Source organism: Macaca thibetana, chromosome 19 (genome assembly GCF_024542745.1).
Source record: "Macaca thibetana thibetana isolate TM-01 chromosome 19, ASM2454274v1, whole genome shotgun sequence".
Lineage (NCBI taxonomy): Eukaryota > Metazoa > Chordata > Mammalia > Primates > Cercopithecidae > Macaca > Macaca thibetana.
In genome coordinates, this window is record NC_065596.1 from 19,358,184 (window position 1) to 19,379,745 (window position 21,562).

Genomic DNA, 21,562 nt, shown 5'->3' on the forward strand with positions numbered 1-21,562 from the left:
ATATGACTCAGCCATGAAAAGCAATGAGGCTCTAACACAGGCTACAGCAAGAACCTTGAGGACGTCAGGCTCAGGTGAGAGAAGCCAGACACAAAAGGCTACACAGTGTGTGATCCCATTTCTATGACATGTCCAGAACAGGCCAATCCAGAGAGACAGAAATCAGGTAAATAGTTGCCAGGGTCTGGAGTGTGGGAAGAAGAATGAGGAGTAACTGCTTTTTTTTTTTTCTTTTTTTCTTTTTTTTTTTTGAAGCAGAGTCTCGCTGTTGCTCAGGCCAGGGCGCAGGGGCACAATCTTGGCTCACTGTAACCTCTGCCTTCCTGGTTCAAGCAATCCTCCCACCGCAGCCTCTCAAGTAGCTGGGATTACAGGTATGTGCCACCACCCTTGGCTAATATATTTTTTTTTTTTTTTGAGATGGAGTCTCACTCTGTCGCCCAGGCTGGAGTGCAGTGGTGCCGTCTCAGCTCACTGCAAGCTCCGTCTCCTGGGTTTATGCCATTCTTCTGCCTCAGTCTCCGCAGCAGCTGGGACCACAGGCACCTCCCACCATGCCCGGCTAATTTTTTTTTTTTTTTTTTTTTTTTTTTTTTTGAGACGGAGTCTCGCTCTGTCGCCCAGGCTGGAGTGCAGTGGCGCGATCTCGGCTCACTGCAAGCTCCGCCTCCCGGGTTCACGCCATTCTCCTGCCTCAGCCTCCCGAGTAGCTGGGACTACAGGCGCCCACAACCGCGCCCGGCTAATTTTTTGTATTTTTAGTAGAGACGGGGTTTCACCGTGGTCTCGATCTCCTGACCTTGTGATCCGCCCGCCTCGGCCTCCCAAAGTGCTGGGATTACAGGCGTGAGCCACCGCGCCCGGCCCGGCTAATTTTTTATATTTTTAATAGAGACAAGGTTTCATCACCCTCCCAAAGTGCTGGGATTACAGGCATGAGCCACCGCACCCGGCCTTAATTTTTGTATTTTTAATAGATCCAGGTTTCACTATGTTGGCCAGGCTGGTCTCAAACTCCTGACCTCAGGTGATCCACCTGCCTTGGCCTCCCAAAGTGCTGGAATTACAGGCATGAGCCACCATGCCCAGCCTCCCCTTTCTTTTTTAAGAGAGGGTTGTGAGCAACATAGTAAGACTCAAACTGGTCTGAAACTCCTGGCCTCAAGCCATCTTCCCACCTCAGCCTCCTGGGCAACTGGGATGACAGGACATGAGACATTGCACCTGGCTAACCTGTGGATTCTGACACTTAACTCTGGGTGATTACAATCATAATTTAATTGCTCTATGGCCGGGGTAGAAGGGGATCTCTCTCACTTTTTTTTTTTTTTCCTGAGACGGAGTCTCGCTCTATCGCCCAGGCTGGAGTGCCGTGGTGCAATCTCGGCTCACTGCAAGCTCCGCCTCCTGGGTTCATGCCATTCTCCTGCCTCAGCCTCCCGAGTAGCTGGGACTACAGGTGCCCACTACCATGCCCGGCTAATTTTTGTATTTTTAGTAGAGACGGGATTTCATCGTGTTAGCCAGGATAGTCTTGATCTCTTGACCTCGTGATCCGCCTGCCTCAGCCTCCCAAAGTGCTGGGATTACAGACGTGAGCCACTGCACGCGGCCTCTCACATATTTTTTAAGAGAGTCTTGTTCTGTTGCTCAGGTTGGAGTGTAGGGGGGCGATCATAGCTCAGTGTAGCCTCTGACTCCTGTGCTCAAGCAATTCTCCTCCTAAGTGGCTGTGACTACAATATGCACCACTGCACCCAGCTGCCACTTTTTTTTCCAACAAGACAACAGCACGAAATGAAGTATAATGTGTTCTTCCATCAAGTTAACCAGCCATAACAGCAAAGCCCAGGAGGTCAGGGATGGAAGCTCATTCACCTTTTTTAGTTTCTAAAGCCATTGGGTAGGCAGCTGCAAGCTGGGTCCTTGGGGGTGGCTGGGAGAAGGTGGTAAGTTGGTGGGGCCTCCGTGGGTGATGGATCATCTTTTTTTTTTTTTTTTTTTTTTGAGACTGAGTCTCGCTCTGTCGCCCAGGCTGGAGTGCAGTGGCCGGATCTCAGCTCACTGCAAGCTCCGCCTCCTGGGTTTACGCCATTCTCCTGCCTCAGCCTCCCGAGTAGCTGGGACTACAGGCGCCCGCCACCTCGCCTGGCTAGTTTTTTTGTATTTTTTTAGTAGAGACGTGGTTTCACCGTGTTAGCCAGGATGGTCTCGATCTCCTGACCTCATGATCCGCCCGTCTCAGCCTCCCAAAGTGCTGGGATTACAGGCGTGAGCCACCGCGCCCGGCTGATGGCTCATCTTTACAGGGGTGTGTGGCCTCCAGGATTCTGTGTCTGATGAAGGTGATGGGTTCAGGCACAAGCATTTATACCCAAAGTGAATACTGGATGCCAGCACTGAGCTAGGCATGTGTGTGAGGAGGAGGAGGGTACGAAGATGAAACTGCCAGGAAAAACTGAGGGCTCCCAGGGGTCTTTGGGGGGAAATAAAAGGTGAGTGTGGCTTTAATAAGAATCAATAAGGGCCGACCGGGTGCGGTGGCTCACGTCTATAATCCCAGCACTTTGGGAGGCCGAGGTGAGCAGATCACCTGAGGTCTGGAGTTCACGAGCAGCCTGACCAACATAGAGAAACCCTGTCTCTACTAAAAATACAAAATTAACCGGGCGTGGTTGTGCATACCTTTAATCCCAGCTACTCGGGAGGCTGAGGCAGGAGAATCGCTTGAACCCGGGAGGTGGAGGTTGTGGTGAGCTGAGATCATGCCATTGCACTCCAGCCTGGGCAACCAAGAGCAAAACTCTGTCAGAAAGAGAGAGAGAGAGAGAGAGAGAGAGAGAGAGAGAGAGAGAGAGAGAGAGAGAGAGGAGGGAGGGAGGGAGGGAGGGAAGGAAGGAAGGAAGGAAGGAAGGAAGGAAGGAAGGAAGGAAGGAAGGAAGGGAGGGAGGGAGGGAGGGAGGGAGGGAGGAAGGAAGGGAAGGAGGGAGGGAGGGAAGGAGGGAGGGAGGGAGGGAGAAGGATAAGGGCCAGGCACAGTGGCTCGTGCCTGTAATCCCAGCACTTTGGGAAGCCGAGGTGGGCGGATCACTTGAGGTTAGGAGTTCAAGACCAACTGTGCCAAAACGGCAGGACCCCCACCTCTACTAAAAATACAAAAATTAGCTGGGTGTGGTGGTGCATGCCTATAATCCCAGTTGCTCGAGAGGCTGAGCCAAGAGAATCGCTTGAAACCAGGAGGCAGAGGTTGCAGTGAACCGAGATGGTGCCACTGCACTCCAGCCTCGGCAACAGAGCGAGGCTCTGAAAAAAAATTAGGCCGGTGCGGTGACTCATGCCTGTAATCCCAGCACTTTGGGAGGCTGAGGTGGGTGGATCACTTGAGGTCAGGAGTTCAAGACCAGCCTGGCCAACATGGTGAAACTCCATCTCTACTAAAAATATAAAATTAAAAATAAAAAATATAAAAATTAGCTGGGTGTGGTGGCACACGTCTGTGGTCCTGTGCAAGTGATCCACCCGCCTTGGCCTCCCAAAGTGGTCACCACTCCCGACCAGATATTTGAATGTTATTCTGCAGTCAGTAGGGCTCTTGGAAGTGTGACAGGCAGGAGTGGAACTTGGTCAGATGTGTGTTCTGGAAAGTCCTCTCGCTGCGTGTAGAGAATGAACAGGCTGCATGTGTGCGTATGCTGGGAGGGGAGACAGTGAGGAGATTGGGACGTGCAGTGAGGTGGAGGTCATGGAGGCGGAGGGCTGGAGGAGAGAGGATGGACTTGAGCACAGTGACTCATCTTGGGGACCACGGGGAGTGGATGAGGAGAGGAGGGTCTTGGGCATGTAGGAGGACCGTCATATTCATGGGCACATTGGGGGAGGAAGCTGGGGGCTGAGAAGATCGAGTGTTCAGTTTGAAATGATTAATTTGTGGTGATTGGGAGACACCCATAGTAGAATGCCCTCCTCCACTGAGGACCCCAAAAGGCAATATCTGTGTGCCTTTTCCTTTCTGAAAGACCTTGCATTCCCAGGGGGCAATTCTAAATAGTCCAGGAAAACTCCCACAATTAGACCTAACCCAGACATTGAACCTCCCTCTGCTCAGCCCATTCATAAAGTGCCTCTGGCATTTAGGTGTCTTCTAATCTCATTTTCTCTGCTTGTTAATAGACCCACTGAGGCAGTCCTCCTGGGAGAGAGAGAAAGATTTCATTTGTCTGGGGCTGAGGAGGGAGACAAGGGTTGCCAGAGCGAATAAGGAATCAATGCCTTGTAATTGCTAATTAAATGAGCCTGGCTCTCTCTCTTGGGGCTATGAGTTGGCTGGCCGGCCCTTAAGTGTCCACAAATTCAATTATGCTTCCCCAATAAACACCTGCAGCAACCATCGCTCTCCGGTATCTCTCTGGGGGACACCTAGAAGAAGGATCTTCCTGTGTTTGCTGAGTCCATTCATTCATTTATTGATTGATGTATTGGTTTATTCTTTGATGCCTTTATTGATTCAACACATGCTTATTGTACGCCTGCTGTGTGCCGGGCCCTGGACCAGGCACTGGGGATACAGCAGTGAAAATACAAACATTGTTTCTATCCTCACGGAGCTCACAGTGTAACAGGGAGACAAATAGACCTGTCAGTAGATAACATGAAAATAACTGGACTATGTGCTGTAGACACAATATCCTAGGTCTATGAGAATGTCAATACAGACTTCACGTGGGCAATGGTGAGGTAATAAGGATCATTTCCTTTGATGAAATGGAGCTTGCAGAAGAAGGCAGGGTCAGTTGTGGGGAGCTCTGGGTGGAGGTGGGGGGAGTCCAAGCTGCAGGAACAGCAAAGGCAAAAGCCTTGAGGCTGGAGAACAGGTACCATGTGGAGTTTGTCACTCGATTAGGGTGTTGCAGAGAATTGGGGGTGAGTCTTTTTTATTTATTATTTATTTTTTTATTGAGATGAGGTCTTGCTATGTTGCCCAGGCTGGTCTCGAACTCCTGAGCTCAAGCTATTCTCCCACCTTGGCCTCCCAAAGTGCTGGGATTACAAGTGTGAGCCATCACACCTGGCAAAAGAGGTGAGCCTTTATGATGTCCTAAGTCACCACCGGGCACAAGTTCACACTTGTCCTATGATTGGCCCATGACACTGATGGGTAGCAGACAGGAAAATAATCTTTTCTGAAACTTTTTTTTTTTTTTTTGATACAGGGTGTTGTTCTGTTGCCCAGTCTGGAGTGCAGCGGTGCAGTCACGGCTCACTGCAGCCTTGACCTCCCAGGCTCAAGTGTTCCTCGCACCTCCCAAGTAGCTGGGACTACAGGCATGTGTCACCTCACCCAGCCAATTAAAAACAAAACAAAAACAAAACAAAACAAAACAAAAAAAACATTTTTTGTAGAGACGGGGTCTCACTATATTGCCCAGGCTGGTCTCAAACTCCTGTGCTCAAGCAATCCTCCCATCTCATCCTCCCAGAATGTTAGGATTACAGGTGTGAGCTCCCACACCCAGCCCACTTCTGGAACTTTTATTGAAAAGTACCCTTAGGCTGGGTTCGGTGGCTCACACCTGTAATCCTGGCACTTTGAGAGGCTGAGGCAGGAGACCATGTCTTTCCAAAAAAAAAAAAAAAAATGTTTTTTGAGACAGAATCTCTCTCTGTTGTCCAGGCTGGAGTGTAGTGGTGCAAACTTGGTCATGCAGCCTCTGCCTCCTGGGTTCAAGGGATTCTTATGCCTCAGCCTCCAGAGTAGCTGGGACTACAGGCATGATCCACAACGCCCAATTTTTATATTTTTAGGAGAAATGGAGTTTCACCATGTTGTCCAGGCTGGTCTTGAATTCCTGGCCTCAAGTGGTTCACCTGCCTCAGCCTCCCAAAGTGCTGGGATTACAGGCATGAGCCACCACAACCAGCCAAAAAAAAATTTTTTTTTAATAGAAAAGTACCCTGAGAACCCTGGTCTATGGAGGGCTTTAAACGCCATTCCCTCATTGAGTTCCCCGGGAAAGCGCCATGAGGTGGTTAGAGGTCTTGGGTTTAGAGTCAGGTATTTTCTATCTCCAGGCTTGTGGGGGCGTCCGAGTGATGTGACCAACCCCATATATGGTCCGTGGCTGTATGAGCACAGGATGTATGTCCTTGTTTGCTTCCCTCCCTTGCCTGTGCCTGTATCCCCTGGAGTGAGCCAGCCCCCACTCCATGTGGAAACAATTCCTCCCCGACCTCCCCGGTTCTCCCCCACGGGCCAGCCCATTTAAGGCGAAGGTCGAAGGGAGTCTGCGCTATGAGGCCGGCTGTGACTTGTTGTCGTAGCACATCAGAACAACAAAATCACTAGTCTTCCACACAGCACTAGACCAGAGCCACTCTAATCTTCTTCACCACCCCCTGCCCCATGTCTGAGATCGCTGCCCAGCTCCTCCTTCTCACCTGAGCCAAGCTGTGACACCTGGGCTTCCAGCCTCTGTGCTGCCTCCCTGTTTTCCATTCCCGGTTCTCCTGGAGAGAGGCAGGGTCTGATCTCCAAGGGCCCAACTCCCACCCAGGCACGTCAGAGACATGGGATTTAGAGTTGGACGGATGGGGTTGACTTACAGCTTCACTTGTGGGCTGAGAGTTCCTGCGTGGGTTATTTTTCTGCCTTTTTTGGGGCCTTGGGTTCCCCAAATGTCACCTGGGCACAGTAACACCCATGTCCTAGGGTTGAAGATGGCATGATATGCTGTATGTACAATGCTTGGCACAAGGTTCCTCACTGAAGTCTGGAAGGGACACCATAATGTCATCTTAGCAGGCACCTGTTACCCCAGTGAGGCATCTTACCTGTTGAAAGTTCCGGACTTGGGTCAGGTGCGGTGATTCACACCTATAATCCCAGCACTTTGGGAGGCTGAGGTGGGCGGATCACGAGGTCAAGAGTTTGAGACCAGCCTGGCCAACATGGTGAAACCCCGTCTCTACTAAGAATACAAAAATTAGCCAGGAGTGGTGGCGGTACCTGTAATCCCAGATACTCGGGAGTCTGAGGCAGCAGAATCCCTTGAACCCGGGAGGCAGAGGTTGCAGTGAGCCGAGATCGTGCCACTGCACCCCAGCCTGGGCAACAGAGCAAGACTCCGTCTCGAATAAAAAAAAAAAGAAAATTGCAGACTTCTGTGTGTGCTTATCTGGAAAGTACTTTGTTTAAAGATCCATTACATGAGGGGCAGGTCTCCAGAAATGCCAGGCACCTCACACCACCCTCTCTCGTCCTCCTCCTGCAAAATCAGGGTCAAAGGGCTCTCGCGTTACCTGGGGGAGCTGTCCAGGGTTCTGGCGCCGAAACGGAGCCCTCTGGGAACTGTCCTGAGCCCCGGTGCTGAAACAGATCGCGGTTCTCTCCTTGGAACCCCCGAGAGGCGCTGTCCGGATACTTGGTGCTGAAATAAATAGCATTCTCCTCCTTCGGTCGGGGGAGAGCTGTCCCTCGTGCTGAAGAAAACTTGATTTTCCTCTCTCTCTTTCCCGGTTCCCCCACCCCTCTTCGTTCTCGGTTCCCCCGATTCTTGGGAAACGCCACCCCCACTCAATTTATTTCCCCTCCTAGCTTCTTCCTGGGGAGCTTCAGAATGGCATTGGGAGGGGGAGACACGGAGGGGTCGCAACTAGCACTGATACCTGCTCCTCACCCTGTACCACGTCCCCAGAACTTACCTCCCAAGCAGTCAGCACCGCTGATCTCTGCTTTCCAGACCGTCAAACTTCGCCGTCTCTGTCCGTTCCTGGGAAAACGTCCATGCGCCGACCTGCAAACCAGCCTAATTCCCGGCATCCCATGTCCCTCAGACCACCCCTCCTCCCACGCAGCTGCGGGCCTCCCCCTCTGTGTGCCTCACCTGCTTCCAGTCTTGTTGGCAGATGCAGGTTTCCCGTGGCTGCCGAGGCGGGGATCTGTGCTTTTATAGGCTTCGGGGAAGGCGGAGCGCCAGGAATCCTGGGAGGGGCTTCCCCAACTGGCCAATGGGATTCCGCCTCAGAATGAAGCTCCAAAGATTACCTCATAGGTTGTGGCCCACGCTTCAGAATAAAAGTCTGGCATCTGCCCAAAAACTGGGCTAGGGGATTTTTTTTTTTTTTGGATGGGGAAGGAGCATTCATTGTGGACCAGGGAGTCTCCGCACTCTCTCCAATCCCCTCCTGGGTTCCTGAGCTCCAAGTTGGTTCAGGTGTCCGGGCTGGTACCTGTTTCTTTGCATTCCCAATTTTTGCGATTACTCCTGGTTCAGGAAAGAAAAAGCTGGTAAACTGTTTTGGGAAAAATAAGGGATGTTGAGAATATTAAAGTCCAGTTCCACCTAGGGCAACTGACGTCTGTGAAAATGGAGGACTCAGAAGACTCTGGGGCAGAGATGGGACTTAAGCCTGAAGATTTTGATTCCTTGACTCAAAACCCAACTTATAAAATTCAGCTTATTGTAGTGCTATACTGGGCAGGCTCTGAACCAAAAAACGAAGAAGCTGGGGTTCAAATTCAGATTTTTCTTCTCGTTCCTTTGGGACATTGGGCACAGTTGTGCCTCGCTTTTTGCAACTGTAAAGTGGTAATAGTAGAGCGTTTGATGAGGAATTAATGATATGGTGTGGATTGCATGTTGGAAATAATCAGGGCAGGCGCTAATGACTTGAGTGAGGCACTGGCCTCAGGTGCAAAATTTAAAGGAACACCAAAAAACTCAATAATCAAGATAAATAGTATTTCAGGCCAGGTGCAATGGCTCATGCCATTGAGCACTTCGGGAGGCAAAGGTGGGAGGATCACTTGAGGAGTTCAAGATGAGCCTGGGCAACACAGTGAGACCCCGTTTCTGAGAGAGAGGGGGAAGAGAGAGAGAGAGAGGGGTTGGAGGGGAGAGAGAGAGAGAGAGAGAGAGAGAGAATGGCACCTGTGGTTCCAGCTACTTGGGAGGCTGAGGTGAGAGGATCACTTGAGGCCAGGAGGTCGAGGCTGCAGTAAGCTATGATTGCACCACTGCACTCCAGCCTAGGTGACAGAGCAAGACTCTGTCTAAAAAAAAAAAAAAAAAAAAAAAAAAAAAAAAAAAAAAAAAATCAGTGCTATGTTTTAAGAAATCAAAATGTATGCCAAAATCCACAATTAACAAAATATCAAAAATGTCAGTAAAGGCAGAACCAGCCTTTCTGACTTTTCCTTTTGCCTAAGTTCCCAACATGGCTTGGCATGGCACTAGCAATCGTGTCTGTTTATGGTAAGTTTTGTAATGACACAACTGTTATTCTTTCCTGATCTATTCCACCCATGTATTTGCTCAACAAACTTTTGTTGTACTAGGCACTGGAGATACATACATGAATTCAGCAAACAACCTTGTCTTTACGGAGGGTAAAGACACGAAAACTCTGCTCGCATGCTGGTATGGGTATTGGGCTGAAGGAACAGTTAGTGTAAAGGCTCTGCTGGGGGTGGGGGAAAGAACAGGCCCTGGAGGGTGAGCAAGCGTAGAGGGGACAGTTAGGATATAAATCTGGGGACAGCTGGACAGGACCTGATCATTCAGGCCAGGACCAAAGTGAAGTTCCTTAGGTTGCACAGGAAAACCTCCCACCCTTTCTCTCCCCCCATCCCTAAGCTTTTACTCTGTGCCAGGGTCAGCGCCAAACATTTCACCTGATGTGTGTTCTGAAGGCCTCAGGGCAGCCCGATAAGATAGATCCCGGCCAGGCACGTTGGCTCACCCCTGTAATTCCAGCACTTTGGGAGGCCGAAGCGGGTGGATGACCTGAGGTCAGGAGTTTGAGACCAGCCTGGCCAAATGGTGAAACCCTGTCTCTATTAAAAATATTGGCCGGGCACAGTGGCTCAAGCCTGTAATCCCAGCACTTTGGGAGGCCGAGACGGGCGGATCACGAGGTCAGGAGATCGAGACCATCCTGGCTAACACGGTGAAACCCCGTCTCTACTAAAAAAAAAAAAAAATACAAAAAACTAGCCGGGCGAGGTGGCGGGCGCCTGTAGTCCCAGCTACTCGGGAGGCTGAGCCAGGAGAATGGCGTAAACCCAGGAGGCGGAGCTTGCAGTGAGGGGAGATCATGCCACTGCACTCCAGCCTGGGCGACAGAGCAAGACTCCGTCTCAAAAAAAAAAAAAAAAAGAAGGAAGGAAGGAAAGAAAGAAGGAAAGAAAGTTAGTTCTTTTTAGCAGGGTGCCTGTAATCCCAGCACTTTGGGAGGCCCAGGCAAGTGGATGACCTGAGGTCAGGAGTTTGAGACCAGACTGGGCAACATGTTGAAACCCCATCTCTACTAAAAATACAAAAATTAGTTGGGCATGGTGGTGCATGCCTGTAGTCCCAGCTACTCAGGAGGCTGAGGCAAGAGAATCACTTGAACCCAAGAGTTGGAGGTTGCAATGAGCTGAGATTGTGCCATTGCACTCCAGCCTGGGCAACAAGAGCAAAACTCCATCTCAAAATACACACTGAGAGAGAGAGAGAGAGAGAGAGAGAGAGGAAGGCAGGCTTTTTGGCTGGGTGTGGTGGCTCATGCCTGTAATCCCAGCACTTTGGGAGGCTGAAGTGGGCAAATCACGAAGTCAGGAGTTCAAGACCAGCCTGGCCAAGATGGTGAAACCCCGTCTCTACTAAAAATACAAAAAATTAGCTGGGTGTGGTGGCAGATGCTTGTAATCCCAGCTACTTGGGAGGCTGAGGCAGGAGAATGGCTTGAACCTGGTAGAAGGAGGTTGTAGTGAGCCGAGATCGCGCCACTGCACTCCAGCCTGGGCGACCGAACGAGACTTCATCTCAAAAAAAATAAAAAAGAAAAAAGAAAGACTTCTTTGTTTTTTTTTTTTTTTTTTTTTTTTGAGACAAGGTCTCACTCTGTGACCCAGGCTGGAGATCAGTAGTACAATCATGGCTCACTGCAGTCTCTGCCTTCTGGCTCAGGCAATCCTCCTACTTCAGCCTCCTGAATAGCTGGGACTACAGGTGTGCACCACCATGCCAGGCTAATTTTAAAAATTATTTGTAGAGACAGGGTCGCCCTATGTTGCCCAGGTTGGTCTTGAACTCCTGGGCTCTGCGATCCTCCCACCTCGGCCTCCCAAAGTGCTGAAATTCCAGGCATGAGCTATCATGCCTGGCTGATATGCACGTTTTATAGATGGCTAGAGAGGGGAAGGGGCTTGTGGAAGGACCACAGGGAGAGGGTGTGGGAGTTGGGATGGGGACCCCAGTCTGTTAACCCCAAGGTTTAATCTCTTATCAATTGTTCATTCCATTTCCTGTGCCCTTCCAGAAGCACACGCATATATAAGTGTGTACATTCTCCGCCCACATGCACATTTGCTACTTTTTATTTTTATTTTTTATCTTACTATTTTGTTTTGTTTTATTTTATTTTATTTTTCAGTTGGAATCTCTGTCACCCACGCTGGAGTGCAGTGGCACAATCTCAACTCACTGCAACCTCCACCTTCCGGTTTCAAGTGATTCTCCTGCCTCAGCCTCCCAAGTAGCTGGGATTACAGGCACCCGCCACCACACTCGGCTAATTTTTGTATTTTTAGTAGAGATGAGTTTTCACTATGTTGGCCAGGCTGGTCAACCTGACCTCAAGCAATCTGCCCACCTTGGCCTCCCAAATTGCTGGGATTACAGGCGTAAGCCACCGTGCCCAGCCTGGCTTCCTTCCCTCAGTAGAACACACTGGAGATCCATTCATGCTACTGTGTGAACCCGGAGTTAGTTCCTTTTTATTATTAAGTAGTGTTCCATCATGTGGATGAACTACGGCCTGTTTAGCCATTCATCAGTCCAAGGACATTAGGTTCTGGAACATCTTCTGTGTTTGGAGATTATTAGGAATAAAGCTGCTATAAATATTTTCATGCAGGCTTTCATGTGGGTGATAAATTTTCACATCTCTAGGGTAACACCTAGGAATGCGATGGCTGGGTCATATGGGAAGTGTATATTTAACTTTATAAGAAACCGTCAAACTTTTCTAGAGGGATTGTATTTTAGTAGAGAGGGGGTTTCACCACATTGGCCAGGCTGGTCTCGAACTCCTGACCTCAAGTGATCCTCCTGCCTTGGCCTCCCAAAGTCTTGGGATTACAGGCGTGAGCCACCGCGCCCAGCTATAGCTGACGTTTTTATAACTTTCCGTGCACTGGGTCCTTGCTCATTCAGGCTCTGCCCTTGTCTATTTGCTGAGAATCTGAGCTTCCCGGAGAGACCCCTTTGTTCAGTTTTTCTCCTCTCTGGGTCTCCGTGTTCTGTAACATTTCCTTGTGTCCCAGGAGATAGACAGGTGTGGGTGGGCAGAGGCAAACGAATCTCTTTAGAAAATGTCCCCACGACTCCAGTTAGGAACAGTAGCTAATTGTCTCTGGAATAACAAGGCAGCAATGAGTACCAATTAATAGCTCATCAGGGTAGAAAAGAAAAGTCTAGGAATAAGGGTCTTGGACAATTCCTCCTCCCTGTGTGTGCGTGTGCACACACAGACACATGCACACACGCAAGCACAGGCAGCTCCTTCCTCAGCCATTACTATAGAGACCTGTTTTCTGCCACCCTCATGAGCATTTACAAATCAAGACTGCACAGATGGTGACCTCAGCGGGTCTGTTGTTCTTTCTTCTAAGGACAATTTCTGGAGCCCTGAGGATTAAGGAAACAGGGCTACTCTGGACAACATCTGCCTGGGGCCCCGAAACCTGACCCGCAGCCCGGGCAAGGGGAGATTAGCAGAGGCGTTTACCCAGAAGAGGCAGGGCACGAAAACAGGACCACACGCAGGTCACCCTCCCCACCTGAGGCCACCCAGGGAATCCCTAATGAAGGTCTCAGTTCCCGCTTCCTGGCACGTTAATGCTTCGGACGCAGTGGGAGAGGAGAGAATCTTGCAATGTCAGTCCTGGAACTACTGCAGTATTATGAACTAGGGTTTATTGAGCATCTATTTTGTGCCAAGCACTTTACGGGTGATGATGATGGCCCGATGTTGGTGCTCATTGTCTGTCACTCACTATGTGCTAAGCGCTTTATAGACCATAGAGAGCCAGGTTGTACATTTTAATTGGCACTGTATTTCCCAATGCCTGAAATTCACTGAGTGACTGGATGATCTAAGTTACTTCTTAAAGCTGCCCTGCAGTACAGTCACTGAATCTCAGTGTTCTGATGTGGAAACTGAGTCCCAGAGAGGTGGAGACATTTTCCCCAGGGACACCCAGCAAGCAGGGGGCAGAGAAGGGCTCTGAAGGGTGGCCTTCCTATTATAGAGCCCCCCTACTTTTCAATTCCTTGAGGTCCAGAGAGCTCAAGCAGCACGTCAGAGGCCCAGGCAGGACTAGAATCCAGCTTTCCTATCCCCTTCTTTAATGTTTCTTTTCTTGGCTTAATACTTTCTGGCAGCCCTAATGTGAAGCACAATGTCCTGAAAATATTGATTCCCAATAGGTATTTGTCAATGATATGATGAGTTCCAGATCTGGACCTTCCAGAACCTTCTGGAACCTTCTGAAACCTTTCCAAGGTATGTGTTCCAACTCACACCCTCATCCTCCAGGGAACCAGGACCTGTTGTTTTGTTCCTGTTTGAAAGATAGGGAAAAGGGAAGAAGACAGAGGTCGGATTGCTAGCCCGTAGTCATACTGAAAGACGGAGGCTGTCTGGGGCTAGGCTTGGTATTTCTCCGCCATCTTGCTGCTCTCCTCAATGGCTCTTCTCTTGGCATCTGCCTGTTCTCAAAAGCGATTTTCTAGCTTTCTGTTGGTTCTGTGGCCGTCACGGCTTCCTTCCAATCAGTCCCCAGTTTGTGTAAATGATGGTGCCAGCTACCATTTATTGAAAACCGGCTCTTCTCTTCATCTCATCCTCACATTAGCTTTCCAAGCTTGGTGCTTATTCGCACCATTTCCCAGGGGCAGAAGCAAGCGGAGAGTTGAGACACTTGCCCAAGTTCACACAGCAGAGACGCAGAGAGCTGCCTTTTGAGACCAGAGTCCCCACTTTCAGCTGGATTCTGTGGTTGGTGTCTGTCTGAAGTGGGACCAGATCCCCAGCCTCCAAAAAGGTGGCTCTTGGGCTGCAGAGTCAAGCCAAGTTCCTGCAGACCTGGTTTGTTCTCCAGCCCTGAGTCCTGGGAGGCCCTCGCATGAAAGCTGTATTCTCCCTTCTTAGTTTGCAGAGGCTCCTGAAAAATGCATATGAACAAAATTCTGGGCCAGGCATGGTGGATCACACCTGTAATCTCAGCAATCTGGGAGGCCAAGACTGGAGGATCACTTGAGGCCAGGAGTTTGAGACCAGCCTAAGCAACATAGCGAGACCCTGCCTCTACAAAAAAATGCAAAAATTAGCTGGGCATAGTGGCATGCGCCTGTGGTCCAAGCTACCCTGGAGGCTGAGGCAGGAGCATGGCTTGAGCTCAGGAGGTCGAGGCTGCAGTGAGCTATTATTCTGCCACTGCATCCCAGACTGGGCAACAGAGCAAGACCCTGTCTCAAAAACAACAACAACTACAACAACAAAAACAACTTCCAACTACAGTCCTCCTCTGCAACTGCCTTCTGGTGACTGCCCTCCTAAGAGGGGAGCAGATAGGAAGGCAGTTCCTGGCAGCCATGGTGGTGGAGGGGGGTACACCCAGGGGAGCCCCTCAGAGGCTCTGCCATTTGTATCTTTGCTCCTGCTGTTCCTGGAGCAGGTGAGGAGAGGAAAGTCAGAGGCAAGTCTTCTGGGAAAGATGGAACAGCGAGCGGGAAGACCTGGAGGAGGAAACCAGCACCGGCGAAACTGAACAATGACCAGATGCGCCCTACTGTCCCCTGAGGTCCTGGGCCACTTCCTGTGGTCAACGCCATAGTCACCACTATTGGCACTGTATTTCCCAATGCCTGAAATTCATTGAATGACTGAAGGATCTCATTTATTCCTCGAAGCTGCCCTGCAGTCCGGCTCAGCTGGACCCTGATTTCAGCACAGCGAGACTGAGGACTCAGACGCACAGTAGAGCCTGGTACACACTAGGTGCTCAATTAATGTTTGTTGACAAAAGAAAAAACAAAGCAAAGAACTGGAAAGGGGTTAAGAGATCAGCTAGGCCAGGTGCGGTGGCTCAAGCCTGTAATCTCAGCACTTTGAGAGGCCAAGGCGGGAGGATCACCTGAGGTCAGGAGTTTGAGACCAGCCTGGCCAACATGGTGAAACCCCGTCTCTACTAAAAATACAAAATACAGGTGGCACATGCCTGTAATCCAAGCTACTCGGGAGGTTGAGTCAGGGGAATCGCTTGAACCTGCGAGGCAGAGGTTGCATTGAGCCGAGATCTCACCATTGCACCCCAGCCTGGGCAATAAGAACAAAACTCCGTCTCAAAATAAATAAATAAATAAATAAAAATAAGGTAGTCCAGGAATCAGAAATTTAAATGCCTTCACATGAAGGCCCCCACTTTGAGCTAATTTTCTTTCTTTTTTCAAAATTTCTGGTTTTTTTTTAGAGACATGGTCTCACTCTGAAACCCAGGGTGGTGTTGAACTCCTGACCTCAAGAGATCCTCCTGCCTCCGTCAGGTCTCCCAAAGTGCTGGGATTACAGGTGAGAGTCACTGTACCTGGCCTTGAGCTATTAATAATTAGAAACAAAAACAACCCAGAGAACATTGTGTAGGAAACCAAGTACAGTGGCAGGGAATCTGACACGAAGCCACTTCTCCCACTCCTTCACCTTATCTATGGAAACGATGGGGGCTCAGTGCCATTCAATGACACTTGGAAGGCCTCACAGCTCCTAACTGAGAGCTGGGACCACGGTGATCATTAGCTGCTGTTTATTAAATACTTGCTGTACACTTCACACACATTCTTTCAATAATACAAGAGGGAGTCTGGCTCTGTCACCCAGGCTGGAGCACAATGACCCCATCACAGCTCACTGCAGCCTCCACCTCCCAGGTTCAAGCGATTCTCCTACCTCAGCCTCCTGAGTAGCTGGGACGACAGGTGCCTGCCACCGGGCCCGGGTAATTTTTGTACTTTTAGTAGAGATGGGGTTTCACCATGTTGGCCAGGCTGGTCTCCAACTCCCGACCTCAGGTGATCTGCCCGCCTCGGCCTCCCAAAGTGCTGAGATTACAGGCGTGAGCCAGTGTGCCCGGTCCTATTTGTTTTTTTTTAACTGATGAGGAGTGGAGGGCTTAGAGAGGTTAAGGGACTCACCTGGAGTCACACAGCAGTAAATGGCAGAGACGGGATGTGAACTCTGTCCACCCAGAGACAAATATTTTAATACACTCCCTTCAAGAGTTAAACTTTTTGTATTTTTGTGCAGGAGGAAACCATGACCCATCGGGATGGGGGAGGGAGGGGTTGGTTCAATACAGCCAATGGCGATTGGACAGTTTCTATGAGACCCCGAGTCTTAAGAGTCAAATCTGTTCCCCGAGCCCCCAAATCTAGGTTTACCCAGGCTGGAGGCTAGGGTTCCCCACCCCACTGGAAACACTCCAACCCCACCCCCTCCAACAGCAGGTGCACACAGTAGGCGCCTAATGAGCGCTTCGATGGTGGCGTTGGAGGCAGTGGCAAGGCTGTTGGAGGAGAGAGTCCTGTTTTCCAGCCCTCCCCGCTCAGCTCCTCAGGGTCTGCCCAGCCCCCAGCCCCAGCCTCCGCGCACCCGGCAGCTCTCCCACTGCAATTACGGTAATTAGCTGGGAGCCTCTCGCCGGGAGGGAGGAGGCGGACTTTGGCCCAGGCTGACCCGCTTCCCGGCGGGCCCTCGGATTGGTCCGCGCCGAGCACGTGACACACGCCGCGGACTTGTTGCTGGGCATCGCGGCGTTGCCAGGGCAACGCCTACGCGCGTTCTCTCTGCCGAGTGCCTGGAGAAGTGGCTGCTCTGAGGGTCCTCGGTAAGAGACGAGGAGGGGGGATCACGAGGGCCAGGCAAGCGCTGCCTCCCTGCCTCCCTCCTTCCCTCCCTCCCTCAGCTCCCGCTCCCAGTCCCCGGCCCCCACAGCTCAGTCGCTCCGAGCCCCCCACGGACGTGACAGGACATCCACGTGGGTGGACAGGACACCGATGATCACGAACAGGGCCATGGAGCACAGAGGGCAAGGCACGCTGAAGGACAGACAGACAAACACGCCAGGGGCACAGAGATCTTGCAGCATCAACAAACAGTTGCTGAAACTCCTGCAGGCTCCAAGTCTCTGTTCGGAAGGGGATGTCACCAGACAAGACAGGAGACAGTCCCTGTCCCCCCAGCCATCATCATCATCACCACGGCCCCTGTACCTGACCACTCCCTACGAGCAGAGCCTGAGCTAAACGTTTTATTTGCATCTCATCCTTTTTATACCCCAGAAGCAGGCATTGTTATTTCCCTTTTACAGATGAGAAAACTGAGGCTCCCAATGGGGCCAGTACAAGCTAGGAGGCAGGGAGGGACTCCCATCCTCTAGGATTGGCTACAAAAGCCCATATATTCGTTCACTTTATGAAACTTCCTCTAATAATAATGATAAAAAACAATAGTGGGCGGGGTGCAGTGGCTCACGCCTGTAACCCCAACAGTTTGGGAGGCCAAGGCAGGCAGATCATGAGGTCAGGAGTTCGAGACCAGCCTGGCCAATATGGTGAAACCCCATCTCTATTAAAAATACAAAAATTAGTCTGGGCACGATGGCTCACGTCTGTAATCCCAGCACTTTAGGAGGCCGAGGCAGGTGGATCACAAGGTCAGGAGATCGAGACCATCCTGGCTAACATGGTGAAACCCCATCTCTACTAAAAAAAAAAAAAAAAATTATCCGGGCATAGTGGTGGGCTCCTGTAGTCCCAGCTACTCAGGAGGCTGAGGCAGGAGAATGGCATGAACCTGGGAGGCGGAGCTTTCAGAGAGCTGAGATTGCACCACTGCACTCCAGCCTGGGTGATAGAGTGAGACTCTGTCTCAAAAACACAAAAACAAAAATTAGCCAGGCATGGTGGGGTGCACCTGTAGTCCTAGCTACTCGGGAGGCTGAGGCAGAAGAGTTTCTTGAACCCGGATGGGGGAGGTTTCAGTGAGCCTAGATCGTGCCACCGTACTCCAGAGACTGGGTGACAGAGCAAGACTTTGTCTCAAAACCAACCAACCAAACAACAACAAAAAACCACACACACATACACACACACACAAGTGTATTAGTTATCTATTGCTGTATAACAAATAGCCCCAAATCTTTTGTTGTTGTTGTTGAGACAGGGTCTCCCTCTGTCACCCAGGGTGGAGTGCAGTGGCAAGATCAGGGCCCACTGCAAACTCTGTGTCCTGGGCTTAGTGATCCTCCCACCTCAGCCTCCAGACTAGCTGGGACTAAAGGTGCGCACCACCATGCCCAGCTAATTTTTAAAACTTTTGTAGAGATGGGGTTTTGCTATGTTGCCCAGGCTGGTCTCGAACCTTTGGGCTCAAGTGATCCACACATTTCGGCCTCCCAGAGCACTCAGATTACAGGCATGAGCCACCTTACCTGGTCCCTCAACTATTAATGGCTTAAAATAATCATATTCATTATCTCACTGTTTCTGTGTCTTACCTGCCTTAGAACCTTCCACAGGTTTTCATCAAGGTGTTAGCCAAGGCTGGGGTCTCATCCAAAGATCTGATCCGGGGGATGCCAGATGAGGTGTTAAGTGCCTGTAGGCCCAGCTACTCTGGAGGCTGAGGCATGAGGATTGCTTGAGGCTAGGAATTTGAGGCTGTAGTGCACTGTGATTGTGCTTGTGAATAGCCACTTCAGCCCAGCCAGGGCAACATAGCAAGATCCCATCTCTAAAAGAAAAGAAAAAAATATTGGAAAGGGAAAAGAGTCACTTGCTGACTCACATAGGGGTCTCTTCAACATGATGGGTTGCTTTGTTAAAGTCTGAAAACTGAGAGGGTAATACATCCTGCTAACAAGATGGAAGTTACAGTGTCTTACAACCTGAGCATGGAAATGACATCTCATTACTCTATGTGTGTTTATTGTGATAAAACATGTACCATTAAGCATTACATAACAACATTTCAGTCAATGACAGACTGCAATCATGATGGTTGTTCAATAAGATTTTTTTTTTCTTTTTAGACGGAGTCTTGTTCTGGCCCAGGCTGGAGCGCAGTGGCACCATCTTGGCTCACTATGATCTCCACCTCCCGGGTTCAAGCAATTCTTCTGCCTCAGCCTGCCAAGTAGCTGGGATTACAGGCACCCGCCACCACGCCTAGTGAATTTTTGTATTTTTAGTAGAGATGGGGTTTCACCATGTTGGCCAGGCTGGTCTCGAGCTCCGGACCTCAGGGATCCACCCACTTCAGCCTCCCTAAGTGCTGGGATCACAAGCGTGAGCCACCGCTCACGCTTTCTAATAAACTTTTTAATCGTTTATACAATATTTTTCCTGCACCTTTTCTATGCTTAGATATGTTTAGATATACAAGTACTTACCATCGGGTTACAGTTGCCTGCAGGATTCAGCACAGCTCCATGCTGTGCAGGTTTGTAACCTGGGAGCAATAGACTGTGTCACACAGCCTAGGTGTGCAGTAGGCTGTGCCATCTAGGTGTGCGTGGGCACACTCTGTGATGTTCACACAACGATGAAATTGCCTAATGACACATCTTGCTGAATGTATTTCCTTTTTTTTTTTTTTGAAACAGCGTGTCACTCCATCACCCAGGCTAGAGTGCAGTGGCGCGATCTTGGCTCACTGCAACCTCCACCTCCCAGGTCCAAGCGATTCTCCCGCCTCAGATTCCCATGTATTTCCATTAACAATTAATGCATGATTGTATCACATGAAATTTGCCATTTTAACTTTTTGGTTTTTTTTGAGATAAGGTCTCATTCTGTCCCCCACACTGGAGTGCAGTGGCTTGATCACAGCTCCCTGCAGCCTCAAACTCTTCAGGTTCAAGCGGTGGTCCCACCTCAGCTTCCCGAGTAGCTGGGACTACAGGCACATACCACCGCACCTGACTTTAATCCTTTTTAGGTGAACAGCTCAGTGGCATTAAGTGCATTCACCATTGTGCCACCATCACCATCATCACCTCCAGAATCTTTCCAGCCTCCTAAACAAAACTCTGTAGCCATTATGCAAAAACTCCCCATTTCCCCAGCCCCTGCTAACCTCCAACCTATTTTCTGTCTTTATAAATTTGCCGGTTCTAGGGAACTCATGCAACTGGAATGATGCATTTGTCTCCTAACACTGGTTTCTTTCACTTAGCATGATGTCCTCAAGGTTCATCCATGTTGTAGCATGAATCAGAATTTCTTCTCCTCCACCACACTTTTTTTTACTTTTTTTTTTTTGAGACGGAGTCTTGCTCTGTCGCCCAGGCTGGAGTGCAGTGATGCAATCTTGACTCAATGCCAACTTCGCCTCCCCGGTTCAAGCGAGTCTCCTACCTCAGTTTCCCGACTAGCTGGGATTACGAGTGCCCACCACCACACCCCGCTAATTTTTGTATTTTTAGTAGACACAGGGTTTCACTGCATTGGCCAGGCTGGTCTCAAACTCCTGACCTCAAGCGATCTGCCTGCCTCGACCTACCAAAGTGCTGGGATTACAGGCATGAACCACAACGCCTAGCCAATTTTTGTATCTTTAGTAGAGACAGGGTTTTGCCGTGTTGATCAGGCTGGTCTTGAACTCCTGACCTCAAGTGATCCGCCTACCTCACCCTCCCAAAGTGCTGGGATTACAGGTGTGAGCCACTGCACCCGGCCCTATTTTCTAATTTTTTCATACCTACTCAGATGTATTTTTTTTTAACTTTTTATTTTGGAAAGAATATCAAAAGTTGCAAGAAGACTACGATGACCTCTCAGGTACCATCTTTCCTCACCTCACCCATTGTGAACATTTTAATATGTACACCTGTTTATTGTTAATGAGCCCGGAAGGGACTGGGCACCTCTCAGAACAAGTCTGTTCCCTTACATAATAATGAAGATACAATGAATTCATGAAATTTCACGTTGACTTGATGTTATTATCCAATATATAATCCATATGCACACTTCACCACCTGTCACCATCACGTTCTTTACAGCTCTTTTCCTTTGTGGTCTGGGAACATGTGTTGCCTTCAGTGTGCCTGTCTGACATTTGAAGAGATCTTTCGTAAATTTTTTTTTTTTTTTTTTGAGCCACCATGCCCGGCCTAAGCAATTTTTTAAAACACATAGTTGGCTGGGCGTGGTGGCTCACGCCTGTAATCCCAGCACTTTGGGAGGCCGAGGAGGGCGGATCATGAGGTCAGGAGATCGAGACCATCCTGGCTAACACGGTGAAACCCTGTCTCTACTAAAAATACAAAAAAGTACCTGGGCGTGGTGGCGAGTGCCTGTAGTCCCAGCTCGGGAGACTGTCGCCCATGCTGGAGTGCAGTGGCACAATCTCGGCTCACCGCAACCTCTGCCTACGGGGTTCAAGCAATTCTCCTGCCTCAGTCTCCTGAGTAGCTGGGACTACAAGTGTGCGCTACCACGCCTGGCTAATTTTTGTA

At 49.9% G+C, this 21,562-nt stretch overlaps 2 protein-coding genes across 8 annotated transcripts in view; one reads left to right on the top strand and one right to left on the bottom strand.

Moving 5' to 3' along the window:
* MYDGF (myeloid derived growth factor) overlaps positions 1-21,562 on the top strand; it is a 408,533-nt gene that overhangs the window by 285,411 nt on the left and 101,560 nt on the right. The gene's annotated exons all lie outside the window — the stretch shown is intronic.
* Positions 4,480-7,945, bottom strand: LOC126942799 (putative uncharacterized protein encoded by MIR7-3HG). Of its 5 annotated transcripts, none has more exons than XM_050770832.1 (5): positions 7,699-7,945; positions 7,297-7,424; positions 6,601-6,767; positions 6,436-6,504; positions 4,480-4,828 (listed from the first exon to the last, which is right to left on the bottom strand). In XM_050770832.1, the coding sequence occupies exons 1-5, from the start codon at positions 7,814-7,816 to the stop codon at positions 4,693-4,695; spliced, it is 618 nt and encodes a 205-aa protein (XP_050626789.1). In that variant the 5' UTR covers positions 7,817-7,945; the 3' UTR covers positions 4,480-4,692. The 5 variants fall into 5 exon arrangements, with proteins under 5 accessions (XP_050626789.1, XP_050626791.1, XP_050626790.1 ...); XM_050770834.1 differs by having other exon boundaries at positions 7,297-7,766; positions 7,881-7,910; XM_050770833.1 differs by having other exon boundaries at positions 7,297-7,802; positions 7,881-7,910.

Bases quoted from the DNA above. Each gene is read 5' to 3' on its own strand.
- LOC126942799 (XM_050770832.1), bottom strand. From the start codon at position 7,816: ATGCCGGGAATTAGGCTGGTTTGCAGGTCGGCGCATGGACGTTTTCCC. The intron at 6,768-7,296 runs GTAACGCGAGAG...TGTCCCTTCCAG, and splicing joins ACCCTGGACAGCTCCCCCAG to ACTTCAGTGAGGAACCTTGT. The intron at 4,829-6,435 runs GTGAGAAGGAGG...CTGTTCCTGCAG, and splicing joins GGTGTCACAGCTTGGCTCAG to CTTGGACTCCCCCCACCTCC.